This window comes from Candida margitis (assembly GCF_024628925.1).
Source record: "Candida margitis strain CBS 14175 chromosome Unknown scaffold7, whole genome shotgun sequence".
Taxonomy (NCBI): domain Eukaryota; kingdom Fungi; phylum Ascomycota; class Pichiomycetes; order Serinales; family Debaryomycetaceae; genus Lodderomyces; species Lodderomyces margitis.
Genome location: NW_026261806.1, coordinates 331,229 through 343,359, shown reverse-complemented (window position 1 = coordinate 343,359; position 12,131 = coordinate 331,229). Strand labels below are relative to the sequence as shown.

Here is a 12,131-nt window from a genome sequence, read left to right as displayed (position 1 = left end):
GTGTAACTCTTTGTTTGCAGCAATATCCTTTATTCTCTCAAACTGAGAGGGTGCAATGTTCCTTAACCGAGCGAATACACTCTTTCTTGTGGGAGTTATTACAGCGCGAATTTTGTCCCTTGCTTTTTATAACGCGGGGATAGAAGTTAGTAGTTTAAAAAATAAATGTTGTTGTTTGTACAATGGGGCAAATTAATTATCTCGGGATAACAAAAAGTACACAAAAGGCTTCCCATCAGAGTCCACATTTGCGGAGTTGGTACAAGACACTTAGAAAAACGAGTAACATCTCACCTCATTCATTTTTGTATAATTGTATATTGTATAAGCAAAAACGAAGAGCAGATCAACAATGTTGAGTTCGGTAATAAAATGGCTCAACTTAGATCCGACTGACTATCAAAACTATGCAAACAAAATTTGTCTATTTTTAGCCAACCTTGAATCCAAAGCACCCCCTTTTCAAGAAGTTTTATGGAGTCTCCGAGATATTTTACAAACACAACTCCTGAATGTTGTAACAAGAGGGCTGGGCTTATCCAAAGGGCATTTTAAAGTGACAAATAATCGACAGTAAAACTGGTGAATGCGTTGAGAAAAATAAATCTCACCATAATAGAATACATCTACTTACCAAAGAATACAACAATTCTTCATTCAAGTATATGTCTTACACGGTAATAAACCAAATGAACATGGTTTATGGCTTCAACGAAATTTGCAATGACGCAAATTGTTCTCCTTTTGATTTTGTGTCACCTTTTCAAATCAAAGATCAACCAGCCATCTTTTTCTTTATTTGATCTAGAATCAGGAAATGATGTTGTAAAATGGCAATCATTCATTCAACTTCAAACCTTGGTTTATCTACATGATAACATAAGAAAAGCCACCTAATCAATCAAACTTAGCTGACATTCGTAATCATATCACATATCTCATTCAACTACAGCCAATATGATGAACGTTACAAGCAGTGGATACTACACAACACAGTATCTAAATAAACAGCAAAGGCAGTCATCTCACTACAGGGATGATGACATTTATCAAATACCTAGAACACCTCATGAGCATTTTCAATCCACTTCTGCTCCAAAGTCGAATCGAAGGTCACCGGTTATGCGAAACATACGCCCCAAACCCCAACTGTCAACCAGCCTGCCCCAATCTCAACAACCTAGTACCCGTAACTTGAGCAATTCCAAACCACAAATTGATGTTGAAATTGATCCCGAAGACCAACTTGAAGAAGAAATAACTCCAGCTGAATTGAAACATCTTCAAGAAGACAACATTATAACCGAACCTATTGAAGTAACAGCTAAGCCACAACAGGAACAAAAGCTAAGGCATATACTTCAAAGGAATAAAAACGACAACTATTATTTGAAACAGAAACAACGGTATGATGAAGCTGAAGAAGTTAAACCAAAAATGTACACACACAAAACATTCCGCGAAGTGTTTACCGATAAACAAGAAAACCAGAGTAGATATAATCCAATGGACTCAGTATTTGAGCAAAGTGATGATCTTACCGCAAGCAGCAAAACCAATGCCAAATTGTCAGCTTTTTTAAAAAACATCAAAGTGATCAAGGACGACTACAATGATTACAATTATTACGAGCATCGAAAGAGAAAGAGTCCAGGAAGAGATATATTTGTCAATGAAGCTAGTGACAATGACGATTACGAGGAGGATGTATTGGAAGAGCAAGGAGAGCAGCAGGAAGGAAGTCAAGCTGACGGTAAAGGCAAATCAAAAATGAAGAAAAACACCCTTAAATCCTTTTGGAAAAAGAAAATCAACCGGGCAAAAAGGGAGTTGGGTAGAGACTTTGACTCTCATATAAATGGAAATAGAGGAGAAGAGGAGGATATGTATCCAGCTAGTACAGAATCGAATAGTGGAGAGATATTGGAAACAGAGCTGAAAGACAATAATGCAATTGTTCATACAGGCAATGAGTTTGCCCTAGCTTCAATGGTATCACTGAGCTACAATTACTTGTGGTCATGGTACGATTTCTACCAAAATAGAAGAAATCAAAAAGAGCAGACACCATGTGAACAGAGTAATAGCAAGGCAATTATTCCCATGGCTAAAATGTTATTTTCATTGGAAGATGCAAGTGGAACCGACTCATCTGCTAACAAATCAACCCAGAAGCCAAGAGGTCAAAAGAGGGCCAAATTCGCAAATGGATCACGACAGCTACTTACCGGATGGAATCAACCTGCCAATCGCATGTTTAGAAATGAGACATCAACAAGAAGAGGCCATCGCATTATCTACCCAATCAAAGACAATGCATCCTCCACTACTACTCCCTCGAGTGAATTTATCGTCGAGTACGACTCTAGTGATGAAGATTCAATGACGGCCGAACTATATTACAACCCACAAACAAAACAACTCGAAGCTGAGCCACCAACATCATCACAATCCATGATGACGGTGAACAGCAACAATGACAAGTCATCATTAGCTATAGTTAGCAATTTGCTCAATCTCATTAAGCAAATCCATATTATGCAGTTGATCTATACCCCAATTGATTTCATTGGTGAGTATTTCCCCCAATTGCAAACGATTATTGTGGTGTTGGAGTTGGTATTGTTTGTGTGGATTCTTTATGAATTGAGTCGATTGGTTGATGCCTTATGTATGATGGTTAGGGCGTTTTGTTCACCAATGATTGCCGTTGGTCGGTTTATGAATAAGATAATGTGATGATGGCTCTTGAGGTTATGACTCTTTGATGATTGGGCTGAGATTGCTTTATTTTTGTATCTTTTATTATAATTTAGATAGTCAGTGGAGGTCTTTTTTTTTGTAATTTATAGTATGGTGTTCAAAAAAAGACACTTCTTGGACTTTAGATTAAAGTCCTGTGATTTGTGTAGATGTATTTTTAAAAATTGATGTGATAATGGTTGCAAAAATAAAAATAAAAAAAAAAAAAACTATCAAGGATTGGATTAATTATTTTTAGAAAATATGTCAACTTTGAGTTATATTTAACTGTGGAATCAATGTATACACATTCAAAGATATGTTAGTCTATCCTTTTCGATACTGACAAAGTAGTAGTAGTAGTAATTATAAGAATAATAATCATAATAATAGAATATATATATATATGTATATATATATGTATATATGAATATGTTAATGTTTCAAAGGAATTATTAATTCAAAGTTGATGAAAATAATGGAAAGCAGGAAATATCACACAAAAAACAAAAAAAATCAATAAAGAAGCAGCACTAATAAAAAAATTTAAAATAGAATCAAAAGACAAATAAAACAACTGAACACACACATTTCTTCAAGTAGACCTCCTCTACACTCTATTTCTTAGCATTGATCTTAACACCTTTAATGGTGATACCAGTTTGTTCAACTGGGAATTTTCTAGGTCTGCCTCGCTTATCTTTCTTCTTTAACATTTGTTGAAAGTCTACATCACCAAGATTAGCCAATCCATTAGCAGCAATGGCATTTTGTTGTTGTTGAAGTTGTTGTTGCTGCTGTTGTTGTTTTTGCTGCTTTTTCAGCTTTTGTTTCAGCTGTTTTTGTTTTTGCTGCTGTTGTTGCTGCTGTTGTTGCTGCTGTTGTTGCTGCTGTTGCTGTTGTTGCTGCTGTTGGAGTTGGATTTGCTGTTGCCGCTGGATCTGCTGTTGTTGGAAATGTTGTTGTTGCTGTGGGTGCATCGCTATATTGTCATTATAATGGGTCACAAATTCAGGTTGTTGCAGTGGATGAGGAACTCCATTGTTGTGGCCAATTTGTTTCGATGTAGATACACCACCAGCAGCTGCATTGTTTTCTCTCAAAATTTTATTCAATTGCTTGAAATGAGGGTGTGTAGAGTCAATCATGGTATTAGTTGCAGGATCAAGAATGAACTTCTTTGGACGTCCTCTTTTTTTCTTACCATTAGGATCAACAGACTCATCCTTGACAACAGGTGATCCACCTTGTTGTATTCTAAGAGCTTCCTTTTCCAAAAGCAACCTTCTTTTCTCCTCCATCTCCTTCTTGGTGGCCCTAGGTTTTCTAGGTTTTTTTACTTTTTGATCGCCAGTGGCTGAAATAGCAGCAGCAGCTACACCACCAGCATTGTTAGCAGCAATTGGACCACCTTGTTGTGGAAGACTAGAAGCGACATGAGGAGAGTCTTGTTGTTGGTGTTGTTGAGGCAGTTGGTGAGCTTGCTGAGTTTGCTGTGCCTGGTAGCCCTGTTGAGGCTGTTGCTGTTGTTGCAGACTTTGTTGTCTCTTCTGTTGATAAGGTTGTTGTTGTTGAGGTGGAGCTTGTTGCTGTGATGGTTGATAGTACTGAGCCTGTTGATGGTATTGTTGTTGTTGTGGAGAAAACTTTTGCAACTGTTTGGGATCCAATTGTTGTGGATGATCATTTTGCACCAGTGTATTGAAGATTTGCGGTGTTGCCGAATGGGATGAAGGGTTATAGTAAACGTTATTATGACCACCTTGCTGGTGCTGTTGTGCTTGTTGTTGCGAAATCTGGTACTGACTTGGATGGGTTCCCAAGCCATTCAAAGATTGGACTCCATAAGTTGATCGCGATGGAATTTGGACATTGGTATGACTCAATGGGGGTACACCACGTGAATTGGCACCTGAAGTATTAGCAGAAGTAGAATTACCACCAACGCTTCTATTGAAATATGAAGCAGGACTAGCTGTGCTTGCAATAAATGGTTGTTGTCTAGCGTTGGTGGGAGAAGTCTGTTGTACTTGACCTGGTTGTTGTTGCTGTTGTTGTTGCGACGATGATGATGAAGTAGATGATGGAGATTGTTGCTGTTGTTTGGATGGTTGAGATCCTGTAGTTGATGTTGAAGAGGGGTTAGTTGTGAAATTGGTTGAGTATCCCAGGTAAGGATACATATTATTAAACATGACTCTTGTTTTTGTTAATAGATAGTCCAGTCGAGGGGTATGTATGTATACAATGTGTTGGTTATGTTATAGCTTTAGTACAACTGTGTATGTTCTCTTGTGGTTAAATTGCCTGTCTTGCGTGTGTGTGTATTTCTATGGCTTTTGTTTTTTTTTTTGTTTTGTTTATACTTTGTAAACTTTCACTCACTCACTCACTCTCTTTAGATGAGAAAATCAAAAATAAAAAAATTAAAAATAAAAAAATTAAAAAATTAAAAATTAATATAATAAATAATAATAATAATATTTATTATATTCTTTTTTTTTTTCTTTTGGTTATAAAATGTGAAACAAATTGATAACGTAGTTATTTCAATGAGTGTATCTCAATCGATTGATTTAACACTAGATTCTTGAATTAGATGTAAGCACTGGCACTGAATAGATAATATAATTCAGTAACTCAAAGTATAAACAAATTGCTATTGTTATTGCTGTTGTTGTTGGTTGTTTTTTTATTTTTTTTAAAAAAAAAGGGAAAAAAAAAAAGTGACTTAAAAATTTTTTTTTTAATTCTTTAATTTTTATTTTTTTATATTTTTTTTTTTGATTTATTTATTTATTTTTATTTTATTGTCTCTCTGCATACGAAGTATAGATGACTAAGCAATTACATCAGTCTACTCTTGAGTATTATATAATTCTTAGGTAATAACACCCTATAGGAAAGAGTTAATTTTAAAAAGACTATATAGCTACGTATAATAGAATGGTTGATTCTTCATTTACTTATTATACACTCATGTTCTTCTAATTCGATACTCTTAAAAGATTAGCAGGAATGTCATACAACTCAGCTTCTTCAAGTAACGCCTTTTCAAAGTAATTGACAAATTCCTTTGAATCAGACAATTTCTCATCAAATTTAACTTTGAAACTAACACTTGCTCTTGGTGTACCTACTTCTACAACTGGGGTTGCTTCATTGGGTATACCCACTAGATCATCAAAGTCAGTTCTAGGTGGAACTCTTCTGTTTGATATTGGTTTACTTATTGAATCGCCGTAAAAGTTGTATTGGACATCGTAAACTTCAAATCTCTTCTTGGTTACTGGTGCTGCAACTAATTCTTCAAACACATCATATTGATCATAAATTGAGGATGCTGTAGGTGAAGTAGAATACTGTGGGAATTTACGAGCATATGTATCATGGATTGCCGAAGTAACTGCGCTTTCAAATGCTTGCTTAAAATCATTTTTGCCAATATGTTCTTCCAAAGGAGCAGAAAATTCAATTGAAAAGATGTTAGTTGGTTTTGGTTTGGCTTTTGCACTAGCATCACCCAGCTTTGATTTAGATTTGCTCACTTCTTCTTGTTTTTTGGCCTCATCACTTGGCTTGGCAACCACTATATTAGACAAATCCAAATGTTCTCTTGATTTTATATATTTGGCAAGGTCAACTACTGCCTCAATTGGTATAGTTCCAAGATACGCCAATACATCTCCCTTCAATATCCTTCCATTGGGTCCAGATGCTTGGATCTTGGCAATGGCATCGTCATGAGAAATATTGTTTTCGTTCAAAAGCAATTCGACAGCAGGGGAGAGCTTTTGTGATGGGTTAGCTTTTTGAAGTATTCCTGAATCTGATGATTTGGAACTGCTTGATGGTTTAGTATCTTTTGAGTTCGACAGTTCAGCTGCCAGTTTGTCCTTAGAACCTTCCTTTTCTTGTGGCCTTGCTTGCTTCTTCTCTTCCTCTGGCTTCTTTGGTTTTTCCTCCTCTTCTTCAACCTTTGGCTTCTCTAAGGTGCTCAAATCATCGTCAACATCGGCAATATATGCAATTGCTTTCCCCACTGGTACACCAGTAGCTCCATCATTTTCCAAAATCTCCCATAATTTCCCATCGTCTGCAGCCTCAACGTCAATGTTTGCTTTATCGGTTTCAACTTCCAACAACACATCTCCGGCATTATAGGTATCGCCGGGTTTAACTTTCCATGAGACAATTCCACCTTCAGTCATGGTAGGTGACATGGCCGGCATCTTAAACACTGATGCAGCATATCTTAGACTCGACTGATGGAACAAACGAGCGTAGGGTGTGTATAATCTTGCTCTAGCAAATGTAACTCTAAGCATATTTAAATTGCAATTGGTTTGGAAATTTGGAATAGATATTGATATATATGCAAAGGTTATGCAGGCACTCTGAGCAATTGATTGTCTGATGATAGTAAGTGTCTCTCACTGTATAAAGTTATGATTTTTTTTTTTCCAGTCAAAAAATGTCTTCTTGCGTATACGGAGATTAACAGCCGAAATTTAAATGGTAAAGAGAAGTCCGTGAACTTTTTTCTGTTCTTCCTATTGTCGAAAAATTATGCAGAGCAATGTCGCAAACAAGTACACAAGACAACACTCGTGGTATCATGTGACACTCATGTGACTACCTCGGAAAAAATAGGAAAGGAAAGAAGATTTCAAATAAGGAGAGATGGATAAATGAAAATTACCCCAATTTTTTTCTTTCCATTCTACCAAGGTGTTTTAGTTTCTAATCTTACTCATATCATTTGCTTCATTATAGCTGAACTAACAGGTGGAAACTACTTACATCACCTATTCGCATTATTGTTGACTTCAAAAAGATCTCCATATAACCACCTCCAGCGACTAACAAGGCTGAAAACTGTTTCCGTTTCGTGGTTTTCTACATTTCCGATTGAATCTTAATCTGTTTTCACTGTTGCATCAATTATTTACGACCACGACATTGATCAACTGATAAATCAAACCACTTCGAGCATCTTACATTCTACTACAACTACTATCCAGAGTTTCCCCCCTCCAAGTGTTCAACATTATTCTCCTTGAAGTCAAAGGTTTTACAAAACAAACACGCAAACGGTATTTTTATTTATTTTTTAAAAACAATAAAAATAAAAATAAAAATAAAATTTTTTATTTTTTTTATTTGAACCAGAAAAGTCTCGCAGTTTTTTAACTCGTGACTTTTATCTTAAAAACAACTTGGTTGTCAAACTGATATATATTCAAAAAGCACCTTGACGGTTACCTAACTTAAAACTACTCCACTCACTTGAATCAAATATTCGCTGTCGCACAGATTACAACGCTACATTCACAACTATCCTCCTAGCATAAACCCATTCCCTCTCCAAGCATGTCCGTTTCCAGCATAGCAAGATCAATCAACCTACCGAATATCGTTGCAACCATCAAAAAGTACTCAAGATTCATAGGCCCTGGCCTTATGGTAAGTGTGGCATTTCTAGATCCGGGAAACTATTCAACTGCAGTCTCAGCAGGAAATGCCTACAAATACAGCTTATTATTTTCCATACTATTATCAAATTGCCTTGCAATCTTTTTACAAACACTAGCGGCAAAACTTGGTGCCGTCACAGGGTTGGATCTAGCCGCCAACTGCAAAGCTCATTTCCTGTTTAGGACAAATCTCGTACTATATATTATGACTGAAATTGCCATAATTGCAACCGACTTGGCTGAAGTGGTAGGAACAGCTATTGCATTGAATATTTTATTTAAAATTCCATTGTTTTTGGGAGTTATTGTCACTGTCATTGATGTGTTAATTGTCTTAGCTGCATATAGGCCAAAAGGACCCCTTTTATTTATTCGCATTTTTGAATCCTTTGTTTCAATATTGGTTGCTGCTACGGTTGTTTGCTTTGGAATCCAATTGTATCAGGTTAGTCACGATAAATCGATAAATTTCTCCACTATTGAGGTGCTAAAAGGATTTCTTCCAAATGAAAAAGTTGTTGATATGTCAGAAAGAGAAGGTGGAAATGGGTTATTTTTAAGTTTGGCGATATTGGGTGCCACTGTAATGCCTCATTCCCTATACCTTGGGTCCGGATTAGTTCAGTCAAGGTTGAAGGATTATGATATAAAAAATGGATTTTACAAGCCATGGACGAAGGGAAATAATAATAAGCATTCACCTTTATCAGCAGTAACCACAAGTGATGAAATAACCATCAACCCAGGAGAACATGAATCAAGTGATCAAGATTTGATCCCTGTACACCCCGAAATACAGAACCTGCCGCCTCCTGCATTTGAAAGAGATGCCGATTCAACCACACTTGAAGAAGACGAAGAGGACGATTATAGGCCATCGATCCATGCGATTAAGGACACAATGTCATACACAATAATCGAATTGGTGATATCACTATTTACAGTGGCATTGTTTGTGAACTCGGCCATTTTGATAGTGGCTGGAGCTACCCTCAATAGCTCGAAAGTCGACCAACGGGACGATCATGACGATGGAAATGACTCTGATTATGATTCCGATCAAGATGACAACTACGAAAATGCTGATTTGTTTACAATTTATCATTTATTATCCAAGCACTTATCCCCCACGGCTGGATTTGTGTTTGCTTTGGCATTGTTGTGCTCTGGTCAAAGTGCCGGTGTCGTGTGTACTTTAGCTGGACAAATGGTTTCTGAAGGGTTTTTATCATGGAGTTTACCACCCATCACCAGAAGACTTATCACTCGTGGAATGGCAATTGCGCCGTGTTTATTTGTTGTCACTTTCGCTGGTAGAGAGGGACTAGCAAAGACGTTAAATGCCAGTCAAGTTGTATTATCGTTGCTTTTGCCGATTGTTAGTGCTCCTTTGATTTGGTTCACTTGCAATAAACAAACTATGAGAGTGCCCATTTACGTTCGAGATGGTGACGAGGATATTGATTTTGCAGCTAATATGTTTGACGATGAAATCGGCAATGTGGCACCTGTCAATACTCAAATCAATCCCAAGAGATTTACCAGTTCAGAGCCAGCAATTAGACTTCAAGATTTGCGCAAGTCACACCCTTGTGCTGGATGGGAAGATGACGATGAAGAGGAAGAAGGTAATCGACACGATCCATTGACCAGTAATTACAATGAGGAAAGCCAACGATTGATTGATGGTGATGTCGACTCTGGTACTGAAGGAGAGACGTATGCTCAGCCCCATAGTAAGATAAAGACAAGGTCAAACTCAATCGCCCTGGTTTCTAATCCAGCAGTTTCTGATTCAAGCCTTGGATCATCGTCACTGTCGCCGAAAGTCTTGACTACTGACACCGAAGATGAGTACTTCGATGATGATAACTACAGAGTCAAAGGCTATAAAGATTTCAGTAACTCTACCTTGACGTCGGTGTTTGCTGTTTTGATTTGGAGTTTTATTACGTTGCTAAATGTCTACTTGGTGGTAAATATGACAATAGATGTATAATTATTCTGCATAAATTTGAAGCATTGTTTTTTACAAACAAACAAATTGTACGCTATCTATAACGAGTATCTAAATCCCTCATTCTCAAAATCTGTCAACCCTAAGAACCCATTCAATATTGCTTGCTCTTTTTGTTCTTCCGTTTGGTCATGTTGCAACTTGTTCTTTATCTTATTTCTTCTCATCAATACCAACCTTATGCCTATTGCCAACACCATAATGCCACAATAACAAGTTATTAGTCCAATAACACCACTATTATATTTGGGTGCTTGATTGGTGTAAAAGATGTTAGCACCAATGATATTGCCAGCAGCATACAACAAGAACCATATACCATTTGCTATTGTGCGTTTGGAACTTCCTGATACGTTTGCATTGAGTAATACCCAACACATAATCACCGGTCCTCCAACTATAAACTGAAGAAATGCACATCCAACTAAAGACCATCGATGGTCTAGCGAAATAGTGTGGATGCCGATTAAGCCAACCAATGGAGCAATACAAAACCCAAATAATACGTAGCATCGAGTGTTTTTAATGGTGAAGGTTATAATCCCACCCACTACAACAAACACCAACTCAATGGCACCCAAGGGCAACTGCAATGCCGTGGCCTGGATACCTGTGAATCCGAATCCTTTAATTAAAGCCGAGATAAAGTTCGATGATCCACCATTAATTACACCGCAAGCTAATCCAACTACAGCTATCATCAACACCGAAGTGTCACGTAAAGCTTCAACTACTTGATGTTTTTCAAATTTTTTATTCTTGACACCTTGATTATTACTAGCAATATGTTTAACCAAGACCGCTTTTTCCTCCTCCGTTAAGAACTTGGCATGTTCTGGGGAATCGGGACAAAGCCAAAGGAAAACCACTGACCAAACAAGATTCATCAATCCAATAACCAAAAAAATCAATTTCCACGGTTTGATACTAGCATGCGTTGCATGTCCCAATCCGAAACCCAACAACGCACCAACCATAGTGGCAACACCATTGAATGAAAGAAATAAACACATGCGCATAGGTTGCTGTTTGATCGTGTAAAACAGTCCACAAATTATCATACACGATGGACTGATGCTGGCTTCAAACATCCCCAAGATGAATCTAATCACTAATGCACCGCCATAGTTGCTCAATCCAACATGCCCAATCAAAATTATTGACCATGTAAATAACAAGAAGCCCGTGTATTTGGCAACTGGAAGTCTCTGTATGATGTAATTACCAGGGATAGCCCAAAATAAATAACCGAAATTAAAAATTGCCGCAACCCACGAATACCGTTGTCCTACTAGATTCAAGTCCTCTTTGAGACTATAAGCAGAAGCATAATTTAATGATAACTTATCCAAAAATTGCAATGTATAAGTGATACAAAGTAAAGGCACAATCCTCCAATCAACTTTACGCAACACTTTTTTATAAATCTCTAAATCTTCTTCAGTCGAAATATCTTGAGCTTTTTCATAAAGTTCGTATCCTGTTGGATTATCTTGTTCAATTTGCCCTTCGTGGATTGTAATCACCGCTTCGTGGGTTTTCTCATTGTCTATATGGTTAGATGTTGATACAGAATGCGTTTCAGTCATGACTTCTTCTCAACTGTTGTGGAGTTTGTTGAGACAGCTTCAAAAAAAATGGGATCTCCTCTTTGCTACATATATATATATATGTGTGTGTGTGTGTGTGTGTGTGTTGGCATTGTGTAGGGTGTCTTACTCCGTTTTCAATACGGCGAGTATCTCAAATAAGCCCCGTTGCAGCATTTTGCCATTGATAACAACCGCTACCGACGAATTCCGCTTATTTCCTAATCCGAAAATCTCTCTTCTTTATTTTTGATAACGACTTCGAGCTAAACATTGACACCGATGCTATTGTAGCTTATCAGTATT

General features: G+C 37.2%; 5 protein-coding genes across 5 annotated transcripts; 2 read left to right on the top strand and 3 right to left on the bottom strand. All coding sequences in view use genetic code 12, as the record gives it.

Annotated features, from left to right (window-relative positions):
* Positions 1 to 957: 957 nt before the first annotated feature.
* On the top strand, positions 958 to 2,739 carry CANMA_002553 (uncharacterized protein; the record flags this gene model as incomplete). Its single annotated transcript, XM_051814634.1, has 1 exon — positions 958 to 2,739. The coding sequence occupies one exon, from the start codon at positions 958 to 960 to the stop codon at positions 2,737 to 2,739; it is 1,782 nt and encodes a 593-aa protein (XP_051671989.1).
* A 620-nt stretch (positions 2,740 to 3,359) lies between these two features.
* CANMA_002552 (uncharacterized protein) lies at positions 3,360 to 4,937 on the bottom strand (the record flags this gene model as incomplete). The annotated part of the gene is made up of 1 exon (XM_051814633.1): positions 3,360 to 4,937. One exon carries the CDS (start codon positions 4,935 to 4,937, stop codon positions 3,360 to 3,362), a length of 1,578 nt encoding a protein of 525 aa, XP_051671988.1.
* A 792-nt stretch (positions 4,938 to 5,729) lies between these two features.
* Positions 5,730 to 7,070, bottom strand: PDX1 (Pdx1p; the record flags this gene model as incomplete). The annotated part of the gene is made up of 1 exon (XM_051814632.1): positions 5,730 to 7,070. One exon carries the CDS (start codon positions 7,068 to 7,070, stop codon positions 5,730 to 5,732), a length of 1,341 nt encoding a protein of 446 aa, XP_051671987.1.
* Positions 7,071 to 8,115: 1,045 nt separating this feature from the next.
* On the top strand, positions 8,116 to 10,218 carry CANMA_002550 (divalent metal ion transporter; the record flags this gene model as incomplete). The annotated part of the gene is made up of 1 exon (XM_051814631.1): positions 8,116 to 10,218. One exon carries the CDS (start codon positions 8,116 to 8,118, stop codon positions 10,216 to 10,218), a length of 2,103 nt encoding a protein of 700 aa, XP_051671986.1.
* Positions 10,219 to 10,274: 56 nt separating this feature from the next.
* On the bottom strand, positions 10,275 to 11,825 carry DAL7 (Dal7p; the record flags this gene model as incomplete). Its single annotated transcript, XM_051814630.1, has 1 exon — positions 10,275 to 11,825. One exon carries the CDS (start codon positions 11,823 to 11,825, stop codon positions 10,275 to 10,277), a length of 1,551 nt encoding a protein of 516 aa, XP_051671985.1.
* Between the last annotated feature and the right edge of the window lie 306 nt (positions 11,826 to 12,131).